The sequence below is a fragment of the Geotrypetes seraphini genome, chromosome 3, assembly GCF_902459505.1.
Source record: "Geotrypetes seraphini chromosome 3, aGeoSer1.1, whole genome shotgun sequence".
NCBI lineage: Eukaryota > Metazoa > Chordata > Amphibia > Gymnophiona > Dermophiidae > Geotrypetes > Geotrypetes seraphini.
This window is the reverse complement of record NC_047086.1, coordinates 142,038,696-142,056,955: the sequence shown is the minus strand read 5'-3', so window position 1 is coordinate 142,056,955 and position 18,260 is coordinate 142,038,696. Positions and strand designations below refer to the sequence as shown.

Genomic DNA, 18,260 nt, shown 5'->3' with positions numbered 1-18,260 from the left:
GTCCCCCCCTAAATCTTTCTTGGTGGGGTAGATTAGAGTCTATTCGCATGGTAATTTCTCCCAAAATAACATATGTGCTAGGTATGCTTCCTTTCCTTCTCCCTAAACATGTTTATAAAAACATTGACTCTTTACTTACTAAATTCATATGGAACAACAAACAGCCTCGCATCGCTCTCTCTAAACTGAAAGCTAGCAGAACACGAGGTGGTGTAAATTTTCCCAACTTCATCCAGTATCATTATGCATTTATACTTCGACATTGGACGAAAACCTTGCCGGAATATACTGTGGGCACCATACCCGCTTGGGTCAACCTAGAACATGGCACCTATGGTATGACTAAATTACAATGTATAGCGGGAGTACCCCTTTCAAAAAATGAAAAGACAGATCCTATATTGACATCTATGAGGACTGCTGTGGTACTAATTGATTCTGTATTACCGATCCCATGGTCTACAACCCGCCTTATTCCTCTTTGGAATAATCCTTCAATCATTATTCAAGGCAAACCAATATCCTGGTTCACATGGCAACGACATGGAATATGGTACCTACAAGATTTATTGGGTCCGAATTGCTGGCTCTCCTTCCAGGAACTCTCCAACAAATTTTGCCTTGATTCATCTGAATTCTTTAAATGGATGCAAATTCGTCATTGTCTAATCACATCATTCCCTAATGCAACCAAAATAGATCAACGCCCTAGTCTTCTTACCCTTATTTCTCAAGTTGTTAACATGGGGGGCTCAGCTTCCCTATGGTACAAAACGTTTCTTGGGAGTACTCAAGATGATCCTCCTATCAATGAAGTCAAATGGTCACATGAATTGAGCTTACCTTCTGATGCTATAGATTGGAAATCTGCCTGGTCTCAATTATTCAAATCTATAAGATCAGCATCCTTGCTTCAATCTATATACTTTTTACTTCATAAAGCCACGTGGACACCTGTCCTTTCCAACAAAATAGACTCTTCATTGTCACCTAATTGTTGGTCTTGTCAACAAGACATAGGTACACTGAAACACTTATTATTTGAATGTACTCATGTTACAGGATACTGGTCATCTGTGTGGCAAGTTATATGTACCATATTTGACTTAACTGAAAGTCTATCTTTACCCATTGTAATCCTGATGTCACAGGGGCTACAAACTTCACTAGATACGAATAAGGCTAAACTATTTACTATTCTAATGTCATTGGCTATTCAGACCATTTTATATAATTGGAAAGATACATCTAAAGCTGAATTTCATGCTTGGTGGAATGTTGTTTGTTTAACAGGTAAATATGAAAAGACTATAGCGGAACGTAATAACTCCCTTTCCAGATATGATACTATATGGTCTCCACTTCAGAGATACTGTGAATCTTAAATAAGCCTTCATACGACTTGTGATCTTGTTAAAATTCATTAATCTCTCTTTAGTTCCATACTCAATTGTATTTTCTTTTACCCAAGTGTATGCGATGTTCAGTGTACTTTCTTTTTTTTACTGATATACACAGTGTTGTTGTCTTATATCTCTATTTTGGCTATATTGCTTATATTGAAAATAAATAAAAAAATTTGAACAAAAAAAAAAAAAAAATAGTAACAGAGTGGACACTCCGGAGGGAGTGCAAAACATGAAAAAGAATCTGCAAAAGTTGGAAGAATGGTCTAATGTCTGGCAACTAATATTCAATGCAAAAAGTGTAAAGTGATGCATTAGGGGAGTAGAAATCCAAGGGAGATGTATGTGCTGGGAGCCGAGAGATTGATATGCACAGATGGGGAGAGGGACCTTGGAGTGATAGAGTCTCAGGATCTGAATGTGGCTATAGCCAGAAGGATACTAGGATCCGAATCCTACAAAACTCAGCTGTGCGACTGATTTTTGGCCTAAAGAAATGGGATCACATAACACCCTACTACCTAAAACTCCACTGGTTGCCCCTGGAAGCAAGAGTATTGTTCAAATTCGCCTGTCTCTGCCATCATCTTCTATGTTTCTATGTTTACCTGGTCTCCCACTTTAAACTAGACTGCTCTACCAGGCCTACACGCAGAATACTCATATTCTCGGTTTCAAATCCATTCTCGGTTTGGCCCCTCTGTACCTGGGTTGCAGGACAGAGGCTGCGAATTATAGACCGGTGAGTCTCACATCAATAGTGTGCAAACTCATGGAAACACTAATTAAAAGCAAATTGGACACGATCTTGAATGAAGGGAATCTTCGGGATCCCAGTCAGCATGGATTCACTAAGGGTAGGTCCTGCCAATCCAATCTCATCAGCTTCTTTGACTGGGTAACAAGAAAATTGGACATGAGAGAGTCTTTGGACGTCGTGTACCTGGACTTCAGTAAAGCTTTTGACAGCGTCCCACACCGCAGGCTGCTAAGCAAGATGGAATCGATGGAGTTAGGAGAGACACTAACTGCATGGGTCAATGATTGTCTGAGTGGCAGACTTCAGAGGGTGGTGGTTAATGGTACCCTCTCTAAAACATAGGAGGTGACCAGTGGAGTGCCGCAGGGCTCTGTCCTGGGTCCACTCCTTTTCAACATATTCATAGGGGATCTGACTCAAGGGCTTCAAGGTAAAATAACACTATTAGCCGATGACGCCAAACTATGTAATATAGTAAGTGAATGCAGTTTACAGAATTATATGGCGCAGGACCTGCTTACATTGGAAAGTTGGTCCTCAACCTGGCAGCTAGGCTTCAATGCTAAGAAATGTAAGGTCATGCACCTCGGAAGTGGAAATCCATGCAGGACGTACTTCTTGAACGGAGAAACTTTAACTAGGACTTCAGCAGAACGAGATTTAGGAGTAATCATCAGTGCAGACATGAAAACTGCCAATCAAGTGGAGAAGGCTTCATCTAAGGCAAGGCAGATATTGGGTTGTATCAATAGAAGTTTCGTCAGCCGAAAGCCTGAAGTCATAATGCCGTTGTACAGGGCCATGGTGAGACCTCATCTGGAGTACTGTGTGCAGTTCTGGAGGCCACATTACAGTAAAGATGTGCGCAGAATTGAATCGGTTCAGCGGACGGCCACCAGGATGATCTCGGGGCTCAAGGGTCTCTCGTATGAAGAGAGACTGAACAAATTGCAGCTCTACACTCTCAAGGAACGTAGGGAGAGGGGAGACATGATCGAAACATTTAAGTACCTCATGGGACGTGTCGAAGTGGAAGATGATATTTTCTTTCTCAAGGGACCCTCGGCCATAAGAGGGCACCCACTCAAACTCAGGGGCGGAAAATTTCATGACGACACCAGAAAGTATTTATTCACAGAGAGAGTGGTTGATCATTGGAACAAGCTTCCAGTGCAGGTGATTGAGGCAGACAGCGTGCCAGACTTTAAGAATAAATGGGATACCCATGTGGGATCCCTACGAGGGTCAAGATAAGGAAATTGGGTCATTAGGGCATAGACAGGGGGTGAGTAAGCAGAGTGGGCAGACTTGATGGGCTGTAGCCCTTTTCTGCCATCATCTTCTATGTTTCTATGTTTACCTGGTCTCCCACTTTAAACTAGACTGCTCTACCAGGCCTACATGCAGAATACTCATATTTAGCCACCCTACAATAAAAACCTGCCGATACAAGATTCCTTGACAGATGCTTGCCTTCCAAGTAAGTCTACAGAACGACTGGCTAAGCAGCATCATCATGCACTCCTCATCCTACCTCAACTTCAGAAAACTAATTAAAACCAACCTGTTCAACCGATTTGTGAAAAAGAATTCCTAAAGTCTCCACTGCTCATCCCACACTGTATGACCAACTTATTGTAAATCGCTGATCTACTTCCTATTGACCAAGAATTCCTAAAGTCTTCACTGCTTATCCCACACAGTATGACCTGCTCTTCCTATTGTAAATCGCCTCAGCTTACTCTTTATTGTAAACCCGCCCCTACAATATTACCTTACTCTGTACAAATATTCATGTACTCAAAGACTAAATTGTTTTTTTTGCTGTCCAGATCTTCTTTATTGTAAACTGCCTCGAACTACTTTGGCTTTGGCGGTATATAAACAATAAATTATTATTATTAGGCTGTATAGAGAGAAGCATAACCAGCAGGAGAAAGGAGGTACAGGTCATTGGTGAGGCCCCACTTGGAGGATTGTGTTCAATTTTGAAGGTTGTATCTAGCTAAGGATATAAGAAGACTTGAAGTGGTCCAGAGGAAGGTGACGAAAATGGTAAGGCGTCTGCACCAAAAGTTGTACAAGAAGAGAGTGGAAGACCTGAACATGTATACTCTATAGAGGAGAGGAGAAACACAGTGATATGATAAACATTTAAATTATTGAAAGGTATAAATATAGAACCAAATCTTTTCCAGAGGAGGGAAATTGGTAAAACTAGAGGGCATAAATGGAGGTTGCGGGGTGGTAGACTTAGGAGTAATGTTAGGAAATTCTTTTTTACCGAGAGGGTGGCAGATGCCTGGAATGCCCTCTTGAGGGAGGTAGTGGAGAGGAATTTTAAAAGGTGTAGGATGAGACAGAAGACCATTGAAAATGTTTGAATACCTGAATTAATTCATGTAAACTGGTCTGAGCTCCCCTAGGAAAAGTATAGAAAATTGAATGAATAAACAAACAAATATAGGAGCCATTTTCCTGCTGGCATATCCATGTAAATGCCTGGTATATGTATTCTATTTTCCAGAACAAATGAAGGACTTTCTGGAATTAAAGCAAATAGTAGAGAGCTATGTTGGATTGAAAAAAAATAGTAGTATCATAGATTTTACATTAAGCATATTCCTTTGTGACATGAGCAGAAAGGACTGGGTGGGAGTCTACAATGTCTTACCTTCTACTGGAAAAGAGCTTACTAGGTTGGGTAAGTAAGTACATAATCTTTTTCCAGTGTAATAGGTGAGACATTCTAGAGCAGGGGTGCCCACACTTTCTTGGCTTGCAAGCTACTTTTAAAATGACCAAGTCAAAATGATCTACCAACAGTAAAATTTTAAAAAAACGCAAAGCATAATGTATGCAGAGAAAATGTTAATTATCATTTATATTTGGGGGGTTTTTCAAAGAGGTCAAGGCAGATGACTTTAAAATATGCAATGTCACCTCAGTAGCAACTATACAAAGATAGACAAATATACCCCTTTCCCTTTTACTAAACCGCAATAGCAGTTTTAAGCACAGGGAGCTGCGCTGAATGCCCTGCGCTGCTCCTGATGCTCATAGGCTCCCTGCGCTAACTGCTATCACGGTTTAGTAAAAGGGGGCCATAGTGCAAAATATAGACAGCAGATATAAATTCGGACACATTTTGTTCACTAAATTTAAAATAAAATTATTTTTCCTAACTTTGTTGTCTGGTGATTTCATGAGTCTCTGGTTGCACTTTCTTCTTCTGACTGTAAATCCAATATTTCTTTCTGCTTCCAGACCTCATTCCATTCCCCAACCAACATCTCTCTCTGTCCCTCCACGAGTCCAATTTTTTCTTCCTCTCCCCCTGCCCCCTCCCCTTTCTTACTTTCTCTCTGCCCCCTTTCTTTCTTTCTTTCTCTCTCTCTCCCTGCCCCCACAAGCCACTTCTGCCGATTTCTCCCTGCTTCCATGACGCCAGGACAGGCATGTACAAGTGCCGGGCCCACAGCCTCCCCCCCTCCAATTCTGACATCGGAGGGGAAGTTCTGAGCCAGCTAGGCAGCGATTGGCTAGCCTGGAACTTCCTCTCTGATGGGAGAAAGCTATGGGCCTGGCGCTTGTATGCATCTGGCCTGGAAGCAGGGAAAACAGAACGCAAAGGCAACATGAGTCTATTGCGACTCGTGTTACCTTTGCGATCTACTGGTCGATCGCGATCAACCTTTTGGGCACCCCTGTTCTAGACAGTAGGGACGTACAAAAGCAGTCCCCCAAAAAATTAGGGTGGGCTTGCTGCACTGATCCTTAAAAAGGAGGACCCAAAGGCGGAGTTCTGTCTTGCTGCCACATCCACTCTGTAGAACTTGGCAAACGTTTGAAGAGAAGACCACATTACATTGCATTAGAGATTTCTATTCCACCATTACCTTGCGGTTTAAGGCGGATTAAAAAAGATATAAAAAAACGGAGGGATACAATGGAAGAACATTTGTCCTTTCTAGAGAGGTAAAGAGTAGTTTATGTAGTTTCTGTGTGGCGGGAAAAGGGAGGGGTAGGACGGTAAGTTTGAAGTTAAGGCTATTTCAGGAATTTCTTGAAGAGTATAGTTTTTATTTCTTTTCTGAACGTCTTGTAGTCTGGTGTCATTATCAGTAGATTGGAGATTTGGTTATCTAGTTTATCTGCTTGAGTGGCCAGGAGGCCATCATATAGTTTTTTCCATTTTACTTCTTTGATCGAGGGGTGTGTGAATGAGGTGTGTGTTTTTCTATGTCTGATTGAGGTGGTTTGGATGCCACTCTACAAATCTCCTCAGGAGAAACAGATTTAGCTTTGGCCCACAAAAAAGCCACACTTCTGGTAGAATGTGCCTTGACGGAAACAGGAGGCTGACAAATGGCGCTATGGATCCACCTGGAAATCATGGTCTTAGAAGCGGGAGCGCCTTGCTTAACTGAATGAATCAGCACAAACAAATGGTCAGAGAGATGAAACTCATGGGTGACCTCCAGATAACGCAGAAGAACTCTGTGCACATCCAGTTTCTGTAATGAGCGGTCCTGTGTCTTGGAACCTGTCAGTTGAAAGGCAGGCAAACACACTTCCTGATTGACATGGAAAACTGAAACTATCTTCGGCACGAAGGAAGGAACCATCCGAAGGTAAAACCCCTGCATCTGAAATATGGAGAAAAGGGTCCATGCAAGACAAAACCTGCACGATGTGCCAAAATAATGACGACCAGAAAAACAAACAGTCTTGAGCAACAAGTCCAAGAGGAAAACATCTCAAAGAGGCTCAAAAGGAGCTTTGAGAAGGTTAGACCACACCAAGTTAAGGTCCCAGGAAGGGAAAGGATGCTTAACCAGAGCTCGGACATGACTAGCCCCTTTGAGAATCCAGCGATATCAGGATGAGACGCCTAGGAAGACAGATGATCTCAGGATCATGACAGCATTTCCAGGCTCCAAAAATCCCAGAGGGATCCATAGATCCAGCACACAGTTCCCGAACTCCTGCCCCGGAAAGCGCTGCACCTGCAGCTAAGGGGTGAGCAAGCAAGTCATCCACATCAAGAGTCCCCCAGACCAGGGTAAAGCAGTGCAAGCTCAGTAACCGGGTGAAGTGAAGACATGTCCAAAGGAGCAACGCCACTGAGAGACACTGTGGAGGTGGAATAAGACTGCGCAAGATTCTGGTTTCAAGATTCAGACTACAAAAATTTCAAAAGACAGAAGAAAGTGACAGGCTCCTGGGGAACAGAATCACCTTTAGGTGACTAAAATTTGCATTTCTTAGGCTGCGAAGGATTCACAGCCAGGCATGCCAAGCGTCAAAAGTCATAAAGGCCACCCCGCCGGGCTAGCTGAGGTTTGGTCACCTGCTTCAGCATTGGAGAGGCCAAGCTGGATGCTGTAGCACGTAGTGCAATAACGCTTTAAACATGGTAAATTTGTGTAATCCTGGCAAGAATCCACTTGAGGAGAGCCCAAGGACTCCATCCGAGCAAGTTTCCAAATAAAGTTTTGCAATTTTGAAGAAGCAGGGAGCTTTAGAAAAAAAAAAAATCCAAGATGGCTGCCATCAAGAATTTGCACCAAAATCGCAATATTTTTCACACTTCCCAAACTATAAAAACGGCAATTTTAAGATTTTTCAGAAGAGGGAACAGGGGAATATCCAGAAACCCTCAAAACCTCACTTTTCAAACCTCCCACGATGTCTCTCACAGGCTGTCAGCCTGTGTACTCACTGTAACCTGAGAGAAGCTGTGCTGCAACCTGTTTCAGCTCTCTTACAATAGCTGAATGAGAAATTTCACTGTCTCAATGCTGGGAATGGTTCTGGAAAGCTGATCTTTGGGCTGTTCAGACTCCTATGTCTGACTGAACCGTACCTTTGCAGACCACCGGATGCGTATCGGGACAGGAGGAGGCGCGATGACATGTGAGACCCCGCCAAGCCTCCTAAGGGCGCCTAACAGCCTGCGCTTGACCTTTGATTAACAAGTGAGACCACCTCAAGGACGGCCCTGAGCTCCAGAAAAACTATGCAGGCTGGCTAACAGGTACCCAATGGGATCGGTCTGTCAGCTATAGACCGAAGTTTTAGAATTCTCAAGCAGGCACTAAATTACCCGAAGATGGGACAAAATTACATCAAATTAAAATAATAAAATGGGGAGAGCAGAACAAACACTCCTGCAGGCAGGTGTGTAGAAGGAAAGAACTGAAGATGGAGCTAGAGAGCCCAGTGAAGTACAAGAACAGAGGCAGAGTGAAAAATCTGGAGTGGATTCCTTCTGCAGCAGCACACAACTATGGGGAAATACTGTAACCCAAATGTCTCACCTTTTGCACTTGAATATGTTATCTAGTCTCCTTACTTTCCTTTGACCAGCCCCCATTATTAGAGATCTAATGAAGGGTTAAATTGATTTCCTTGGGGTGTAATCTACCCTTTTTCTTCATATACTTAAATTTGATTCGTTCCTGTATTTCTTATAACAAGATTTTTGTCTTGTGAACAGTGTTTTGAAATGTTAATCAAAATAAAATGGAAAAATTAAAAAGGGACGATAGGGGCAGCACCCCAGGCCTTGCATTAAACAACACGGCATTAGAACATTACCTTGGCAAGCAGTGTAAAAATGTCATGCCAATAGTTAACTGAAAATGCATCAGAACCCTGCGCAGATCAGACTGCAAAGTGAGGTAGCTACCGACAAAAGCTCGGCGCTTTTCTTGCAATGAGGAGTACGAGATGAAATAAAACAGCAGAAAAGGCCGAAAGTCAAGTCAAGACCAAACAGCCACCCCGCTAACCCGTCCAACCCAGCGTTACAACCAAGAAAGCCTATTGTACTACCTAGTCAGTGACAGCTCGCGTGCACCAACGTGCTACGTAGGGCGTAGCCTGTTTGTTTCACGCGCCCATGGAGACGTGCTGGCCTGCGGTGTACACATGCGTGGTAGCTGCAGCGGTGCCGTTTCCCGGCTCGGTTTGCCGGCTGTTGTTCCCCCCTCTACGAGGTCGGTGCCGAGAACAGCCGGAGGCTGTGGCCGTCTGAGCAGTCGGAAGGGGGAGGAAGCGGCCCGTACGGGCACTGGGCAAAGTCAGCCATAGGTGAGTTTCTGGGCGGCAGGGGACCGGCATCTGCAATGCCTCTTCCTTTGCCTGTTGCATGTCGGAAGCTCCTGTTCCGCCCTTCCCTTCTCTTCCTGAAATGAAATGGAGACCACGGGTACTGTGGGCTGCAGATCAAGCCTGGATTTAGCTTTTTCTATTGCGGTATTGGGCTGTAGAACTGTGTTTCGGCTCCTTGCGTCCCGAGGCAGGAACGTCGCAGTGACTTTTTTTTCTTCTTCTAACTTTGGGAATTTGCCTTTAACTGTACAAAGCCTTGCATGTTATACGAGAGCGTGTAGAGGACGAGTGAAAAAACGAAACTAACTCCAGGCAAAAACCGGAAGTGCCGTTCACTGTTAAGGGACAGCTGATTACAGTCTGGCAAGATAAAGTCGAGAGAGTTTGCTAACTTTTGTATGATTGAGGAGGGGGGGATTAAATTGTGAGATTTGATCATTTGTGGTTTTAGCCAAAATTTGTAAGCTGATAACCGTGGTTAAATAAAGTACCTGGCCCAGGTGTTTTTCAATCATGTTGTCTTGGTAGCGTTTCTTTTTCTTTAATACGAAATATAGGAACTTTCTTGAGATTTACCTAAATCCCCGTATTTAATTGTGGGTGAACTGTTAAGATTGATTATTTTTCGAGAAACAGAGGAAGGTTGTGAAACAAGCTGGGTACTGACATGTCCTTAGATTAAGATGAATTCAGTAAAGTTTTTGGCCTCCAAATTTTGTGCTTTTCTATTTAGAGCAGGGGTGTCAAAGTTCCTCCTTGAGGGCCACAATCCAGTCAGGTTTTCCCTAATGAATATGCATGAGATCTATTTGCATTCACTGCTTTTATTGTATGCTAATAGATCTCATGCATTTTCATTAGGGAAATCTTGAAAACCCAACTGGATTGCGACCCTCAAGGAGGGACTTTGACACCCCTGATTTAGAGCATTTTGGAAGTGTAATTTGTATGTGCTGTATAACATGTATCCTATAGGTAAGAACATAAGCAATGCCTCTGCTGGGTCAGACCTGAGGTCCATCATGCCCAGCAGTCCGCTCACGCGGCGGCCCAACAGGTCCAGGACCTGTGCAGTAATCCTCTATTTATACCCCTCTATCCCCTTTTCCAGCAGGAAATTGTCCAATCCTTTTTTAAACCCCTGTACTGTACTCTGCCCTATTACTCCCTCTGGAAGCGCATTCCAGGTGTCCACCACTCGTTGGGTAAAGAAGAACTTCCTAGCATTCGTTTTAAATCTGTCCCCTTTCAACTTTTCCAAGTGTCCTCTTGTTCTTTTATTTTTCGAAAGTTTGAAGAATCTGTCCTTCTCTACTCTCTCTATGCCCTTCATGATCTTATAAGTCTCTATCATATCCCCTCTAAGTCTCCTCTTCTCCAGGGAAAAGAGACCCAGTTTCTCCAATCTCTCAGCGTATGAGAGGTTTTCCATCCCTTTTATCAAGCGTGTCGCTCTCCTCTGAACCCTCTCGAGTAACGCCATATCCTTCCTAAGGTACGGAGACCAATATTGGACGCAGTATTCCAGATGCGGGCGCACCATCGCCCGATACAATGGCAGGATAACTTCTTTTGTCCTTGTTGTAATACCCTTCTTGATTATGCCTAGCATTCTATTTGCTTTCTTAGCGGCTGTTGCGCACTGTGCCGTCGGCTTCATTGTCATGTCCACCATTACCCCCAAGTCCCTTTCTTGGTTGCTCTCATTCAATAATATCCCTCCCATCGTATAGTTGTACCTCGGGTTTCTGTTTCCAACATGCAATACTTTACATTTCTCAACGTTGAACTTCATCTGCCATCTCGCCGCCCATTCCCCCAATTTGTTCAAGTCCCTTTGCAATTCTTCGCATTCCTCTTTAGTCCCAGCTCCACTAAATAGTTTTGTATCGTCCGCAAATTTTATTATCTCACACTTCGTGCCTGTTTCTAGATCATTTATGAATATATTAAATAGCAGCGGCCCGAGCACTGAGCCCTGCGGAACACCACTCGTGACCCCCATCCAGTCCGAGTAGTGGCCCTTCACCCCTACCCTCTGTTTCCTACCCGCCAACCAGTTTCTGATCCATCTATGTACGTCTCCGTCCACTCCATGGTTCTTCAGTTTCCGGAGTAGACGTTCGTGAGGCACCTTGTCAAAGGCTTTTTGGAAATCAAGGTATATGATGTCTATGGGGTCTCCTCTGTCCATCCGTTTGTTAATTCCTTCGAAGAAGTGCAATAAGTTCGTTAGGCACGATCTCCCCCTGCAGAAACCATGTTGGGTTGTTTTCAAAAGTTCGTTTCTTTCCAGATGTTCATCGATGTGTTCTTTAATCAGTGCTTCCGTCAGTTTCCCCGGAACCGAGGTCAAACTCACTGGTCTGTAGTTTCCCGGGTCACCTCTTGATCCCTTTTTAAAGATGGGCGTGACATTGGCTATCTTCCAATCCTCCGGGATCATGCCCGTTTTCAAGGATAGGTTGCAAATTTGCTGCAGTAGTTCCGCTATCTCCTCCTTTAATTCCTTCAGAACCCTGGGATGGATTCCGTCCGGACCCGGGGATTTGTCAGTTTTAAGTTTTTCTATCTGCCTGTGTACATCATCAAGGCTCACTTCCATGGATGTTAATTTTTCTGCTTGATTTCCATTGAAGATTTGTTCAGGTTCCGGTATGTTGGTTGTGTCTTCGTTTGTAAATACAGACGAGAAGAACATGTTGAGTCTTTCTGCGACTTCTTTCTCCTCCTTCACCGCTCCCTTCCTGTCTCCTTCGTCCAGCGGTCCTACCTCCTCCCTAGCTGGCTGTTTCCCTTTAACATATCTGAAGAACGGTTTGAAATTTCGTGCCTCCCTGGCTAGCCTCTCTTCATACTCTCTTTTGGCTTTTCGAACCACACGGTGACATTCTTTTTGATACTTCCTGTGCTCCTTCTGGTTCCCTTCAGTTTTGTCCTTTTTCCATTCCCTGAATGAATTTTTCTTATTGCCTATCGCTTCCTTCACTATTTTAGTCATCCATACTGGGTCTTTTGTTCGACCCTTTTTGCACCCCTTTCTGAATCTGGGGATGTGCAGATTTTGTGCCTCGCTCACTGTGTCTTTGAAAAAAGACCAGGCATGTTCTACTGTTTGCCATTTTTTGGAAGTGTTCCTAAGTTTCTTCCTTACCATTTCCCTCATTGCTTCATAGTTTTCTTTCCTGAAGTTGAAAGATGTTGCTATGGTTCTCTTTCTGTTCGGTATGCCTACTTCAACCTTGAACTTGATCATATTATGATCACTGTTTCCCAATGGTCCCACTACTTCCACTTCCTTTGCAGGTCCCCTTAGTCCATTTAGGATTAAATCCAGAGTGGCATTTCCTCTCGTCGGTTCTCTAACAAGCTGCTCCATGAAGCAATCTTGTATAGCCTCCAGGAATTCTGTCTCCCTAGCGCATCTTGAGCTTCCAAGACTCCAGTCTATCCCAGGATAGTTGAAGTCTCCCATAACAACTATGTAACCACTTTTGCATTCTCGCTTCATCTCGGCATCCATTTCTTTATCGCTATCTCCGGTTTGCCCGGGTGGACGATAGTATAGGCCCATCTTTATTTCATGCCCTTTCCTACCCGGTATTTTAACCCATAGCGATTCCAGTTTGTTGATCATCTCTGCTGTGTCCATTCTTGTCAATTGTATGCTTTCTTTTATGTATAGGGCTATTCCTCCTCCTTTCTGACCTGACCTATCCTGGCGATAGAGCTTGTAACCCGGCAGTGCTGTATCCCATTTGTTTTCCTCATTCCACCACGTTTCAGAGATTCCAATGATGTCTATGTCCTCTGCATTAGCCATGGCTTCTAGCTCCCCCATTTTGTTTCTTAAACTCCTTGCATTAGTATATATGCAGTTTAGATCCTGGCATTTTGTCGTCTTCATTTCTTTTCCCTGTGCTTCAGTCTTTGGTGTCTTCTCTTTTGCTACAATCTTTCTAACCTCCTCTTCTGGGTTAGTTGACTCCTGTAATTTGTCTCTTGTTTCTTCCCTGCCTTTTTTCCCCTCAGTATCTTCATGGGATACCTTCTTCCGAATCATCGACGCTAGGTCGACTGTCGGCTTTCCCCTTTCTCTTAGTTTAAAGCCTGTTCTATTCCTCTCTTGACGTTGTTTGCTAGAAGTCTTGTTCCCGCCACGCTCAGGTGCAGTCCATCTCTCCTGTAGAGCTTGCTCTTGCCCCAGAACGTTGTCCAGTTCCTCACGAAGTGGAACCCTTCTTCCTCACACCATCTCCTCATCCATGCATTTATTGATTGTAGTTCTTCCTGCCTTTTCACATCTGCCCTTGGTACCGGTAGGATCTCTGAGAATGCTATCTTCTGGGTCCTCATCTTCAGTTTCCTTCCTAGAATCTTGAACTGTTCTATCAGCGTGCCTCTTCTGTAGTCTCTCCTGCTGACATCATTCGTCCCAATGTGGATCATTACTGCGGTCTCTTCCGTCTCCGCTCCTTCCAGGACCTTCCCAATTTTGTCCACGATGTCCTTGGTTCTTGCTCCTGGGAGGCAGGTCACCAGTCGATCCTCTCTTCCTCCTGCTATGTGGCTGTCCACATGCCTCAATATCGAGTCTCCCACCAGGATCGCTGACTTTCCCTTCTTCAATTTTCTTATCGGTCTCAGGTCAATGTCCTCGGTGTGCTTAGCTCTCTCTTCTTCTGGGCATCGACTAGCCAATTCTTCCCCCTCGTGTGGCATTCTTCTGTGGGTGTCTTCTTTGAGGTCATCTGCTTCTTGCTCCCCCTTCCAAGTTGGTGTTGCATCATCTCTCATCTGGAGTTCGTTCTCTTCCACCCTCCTCCTGTATGCTTCCTCAATGAATTCCTCGAGTTCCCTGACTTCCTTCTCGATGTGTTTCTCACTCCTGAAGTCTTCAAATGCCCTGGTAGGGTCCTCCGTGGTGTAAAGTCCTTCTAGCTCCTGTATCTTGTCCTCAAGTCGCTTGACTTCTTTCTTCAAGCTTTTCAGCTCCTGACACCGACTGCATACGTATGACTGTCTCCCCGAGGGGAGGTAGTCATACATATGACAGTCCGCGCAGAACACTGGAAAGCTCATCTTCTGGTTACCTTCTGCTTCCATCGGGGTTACTACTTTAAGAAAACAGATAAGTTTACGTGTTCCTTCGGTGCCTGCTTCCTTCTGCACCTGCTTCTTGCTTTACTGCCTTCTGCCTTTGTATGGACTGCCTACGCTCTACCTTTCCTTACTTTTGTTTGTGTGATTGTTCTTTCTGTGCCTGGTGCCTTTGCACAACCTTGCCTAACTTTTGCTTGTGTGTGGTTGTTCCTTCTGTATCTGCTTCTTGCCTTGCTGCTTTCTTGTGTGTGCTGTCTTTTCTCTTCCTTACCTTACTGCTGCTTGTGTGTTCGTCTCTTCTGCGCTGCTTGCCACTTCCTTACCTTTCAGTCCTTCCCTGTGCTCTTGGGTGTAGTGACTTGGCCCTTCTTGAGGCCCTTCGCAAAGGCGCTCTCGCTAAGGCGAGCGCCTTTGCCGCGCGCCTAACGGCTGTGCGCCGTTGGCTCCGCCCCCTTTTATGGGGGGTTCGGGTGCTGACTCCTCTGACGCGGTGGGTGTGGGCGGAGCTAACTCTCGCCCAGCCCCTAGCCTCCTGCTCTCCTCTGTCTCCCTCCTCTGCTCGTTTTTGCTTCTAAAACTGCTTTTCTCCCTTGCTGCTTCTACTCCTCTTGCCTGATGCTGTGCACCACGTTCGTCGTTGGCTCCGCCCCCTTTTATGGGGGGTTCGGGTGCTGACTCCTCTGACGCGGTGGGGGTGGGCGGAGCTAACTCTCGCCCAGCCCCTAGCCTCCTGCTCTCCTCTGTCTCCCTCCTCTGTTCGTTTTTGCTTCTAAAACTGCTTTTCTCCCTTGCTGCTTCTACTCCTCTTGCCTGATGCTGTGCACCACGTTCGTCGTTGGCTCCGCCCCCTTTTATGGGGGGTTCGGGTGCTGACTCCTCTGACGCGGTGGGGGTGGACGGAGCTAACTCTCGCCCAGCCCCTAGCCTCCTGCTCTCCTCTGTCTCCCTCCTCTGCTCGTTTTTGCTTCTAAAACTGCTTTTCTCCCTTGCTGCTTCTACTCCTCTTGCCTGATGCTGTGCACCACGTTCGTCGTTGGCTCCGCCCCCTTTTATGGGGGGTTCGGGTGCTGACTCCTCTGATGCGGTGGGGGTGGGCGGAGCTAACTCTCGCCCAGCCCTTAGCCTCCTGCTCTCCTCTGTCTCCCTCCTCTGCTCGTTTTTGCTTCTAAAACTGCTTTTCTCCCTTGCTGCTTCTACTCCTCTTGCCTGATGCTGTGCACCACGTTCGTCGTTGGCTCCGCCCCCTTTATGGGGAGTTCGGGTGCTGACTCCTCTGACGCGGTGGGGGTGGGCGGAGCTAACTCTCGCCCAGCCCCTAGCCTCCTGCTCTCCTCTGTCTCCCTCCTCTGCTCGTTTTTGCTTCTAAAACTGCTTTTCTCCCTTGCTGCTTCTACTCCTCTTGCCTGATGCTGTGCACCACCTGCCTGATGCTGTGGTACTTCATGAATCATAAGTATTATCTTGCACAAATTAGGGAGGTGATTTGTTGTTTAATGTACCTATTAGTAACATATTTTTAAATGGTATTGTATTTCCCATCTTTTAACTGCCCAATCTGTTACTTGAAATTGTGGATGTGTATTATAAACTGCTTTGAATCGACTCAGTGGTATAGAAATTTTTAATAGAGTACAGATCTTTGCATCTTTCAATTTGGAGATAAATCCAAGGCTGGGCATTGGACAGTAGAGCTTAGTAGGGGTATATATATAAAAGTGAATCATGAACAACTTTCACCTTTAGCCTCACGTTTTCCACAGGATTTTATGGATAAATCATGAGAAGAACAAGTAGCCATCTGTAATCGAGTGTTATGTATGCAGCTAGTGAAAGTTGCCCCTATCCAAAAGAGGATGGTTAAAGAGAATAAATTTAATGGTTGGTTCCATGATGGCCTGATTCTGCTTACAAAGCAGATAAGACAAAGGGGTCCTTTTACAAAGGCGCGGTAGCGGTTTAACGCGTGGAATACCGCACGTTAAACCGCCTGCTGCGCTAGTACCTAACATCTCCATTGACGAGGCGTTAGGATTTTAGGCTGCCACGGGGGTTAGCGTATGATGAAATGTCTGACGCGCTAACCCCCGTAGTAAGCCTTGATAAAAGGAGCCCAAAGTGAGCAGTATTGGTGAAAAAAAATGTTCTGTGAATGCTTTAAACCAGTGGTCTCAAACTCAAAACCTTTGCAGGGCCACATTTTGGATTTGTAGGTACTTGGAGGGCCGCAGAAAAAATAGTTAATGTCTTATTAAAGAAATGACAATTTTGCAAGAGGTAAAACTCTTTATAGTTTATAAATCTTTCCTTTAACTGTTAAAGGAAAGATTTATAAACTATAAAGAGCTTTACCTCATGCAAAATTGTCTTTCAATAAGATATTAACTTTTTTCTGCAGCCCTCCAAGTACCCTATTTTTTCTGTGGCCTTCACAGTTGAAGTTTAACATCTTTCCTTTCTCAGAACTGACATTTTAATCACTATATTGAAAATATTGGTGACTTTATTTTTCTGTGCTTTTAACTATGTTTCCAGGGCCGCCTTCTCCATTGACTGTTTTTCTCTCCGTCTTCACTTTCTGCCTTGCATCCATCTTTGGCATTAACTTAACATTCAATTTTTACATTTTTCTGCTTTCTTCTCAAAATCTATGTTTCCATGTCTTCCCTTCCTATCTCTCTCTCCTTCCCTCCTTATTTCCATGGTCTGACATCAATCTCCTTCCCTCCTTGCCCCCACTGTAACATTTCTCTTTCCCTTCCTCCTTTCTGGCCTCCTTCCCAGCTCTTTGTCCAGTTTGATTTTTCTGTTGTTGCTCCTTCCCAGTCCAACATTTCTCCCTCCTATCCACCAGTACAACATTTTTTTCTCTCTTCCTCCTGCATGCTTCTCCTCTAGTCCTCCTTTCCTCAACCAAACAATATATCTCTCTCTGTCCAACTTTTCACTCTCTGCCCTCTTCCCCTTCCCCAGTGTAACATTTCTTCTTCCCTCCTTTCTGTCCTCCCCATCCATCTCTTCCTTCTCTATGAGTCCAACACTTTCTGCCTCCTGCACGCTTTCTCTCTCTGTCTCCCTCAGTGGCATCTCTCCTTACCACCCCGTAACCCAACATGCTCTCTCCCCATGCACCATCTCATCCTCCCTTCCATTGTGTAGCACCTTTCCTTTCCCTCCCTTTCTGCAAGATACAGCAGCACCCCTTCTCCCTTCCCTGCTCCCCTTGTCCAGCAATACCCCTTCTCCCTTCCTTCCTTCCCTGTCCAGCAATACCTGTATTTTGCAGCCACAGTCTTGTATGCAATCTCACACACTGGGCAAGAAGAGAGGCTCTGGCGCTGGCATCAGCTGACTTGCAACTTCCTGCAGCCGTTGCGTATGCCGGGACTCCTACCTTCTCATATCTGCCGGATAAGCAAAGGCAGGAGACCCGGCATATAAGATGGCAGCAGGAAGTTGCAAGTCAGCTGATGCTGGCGCCTCTCTTCCTGCCCAGAGTGCGAGATCGCTTACAAGACCACGTGCCGCAAAATAGCACCCGGGGGGCTGCGAGTTGAGACCGCTGCTTTAAACCATTGTAAGATTTTACAGAAACAATACAAGTTGGAGATTAAAAAGGCAAAAGTTTTTATTCTAAGCAAATTAAGGAGAGTGATAATAATATTAAACCTTTATATGCTTCAGTGAAAAATTGAACTGGAAATGCTAAAAATCAGACTTCTCAGATTTATCCTCTTACATAGCAATATTTAGCTGATTAAAAAAAAAAGTCTTTATTGCATGCTTCTCTTTCCTTAGTGCCTATTCACCCTTTATCAGACTTAGGGGTCCTTTTATCAAGCCGTGCTAGCGGGATTAGCACATCAGACATTTCA

The 18,260-nt window shown here is 44.8% G+C and overlaps 2 protein-coding genes across 3 annotated transcripts in view; one reads left to right on the top strand and one right to left on the bottom strand.

The window, feature by feature from the left end:
• Positions 1-8,988, bottom strand: part of LOC117356931 (uridine-cytidine kinase-like 1) — a 151,269-nt gene extending 142,281 nt beyond the window's left edge. Inside the window, exon 1 of one of the 2 annotated variants that reach the window (XM_033936889.1) lies at positions 8,770-8,988. In XM_033936889.1, coding sequence (XP_033792780.1) covers positions 8,770-8,819 — 50 coding nt within the window. In that variant the 5' untranslated portion in view covers positions 8,820-8,988. Of the gene's footprint in view, positions 1-8,035; positions 8,313-8,769 lie in introns of those variants that run through there. The other variant, XM_033936890.1, reaches the window with a different exon arrangement.
• The window catches only part of DNAJC5G (DnaJ heat shock protein family (Hsp40) member C5 gamma), an 84,425-nt gene continuing 75,130 nt past the window's right edge, over positions 8,966-18,260 (top strand). Inside the window, exon 1 of the mRNA XM_033936893.1 lies at positions 8,966-9,264. The gene's annotated coding sequence lies outside the window, so the exon portion shown is untranslated. The remainder of the gene's footprint in view (positions 9,265-18,260) is intronic.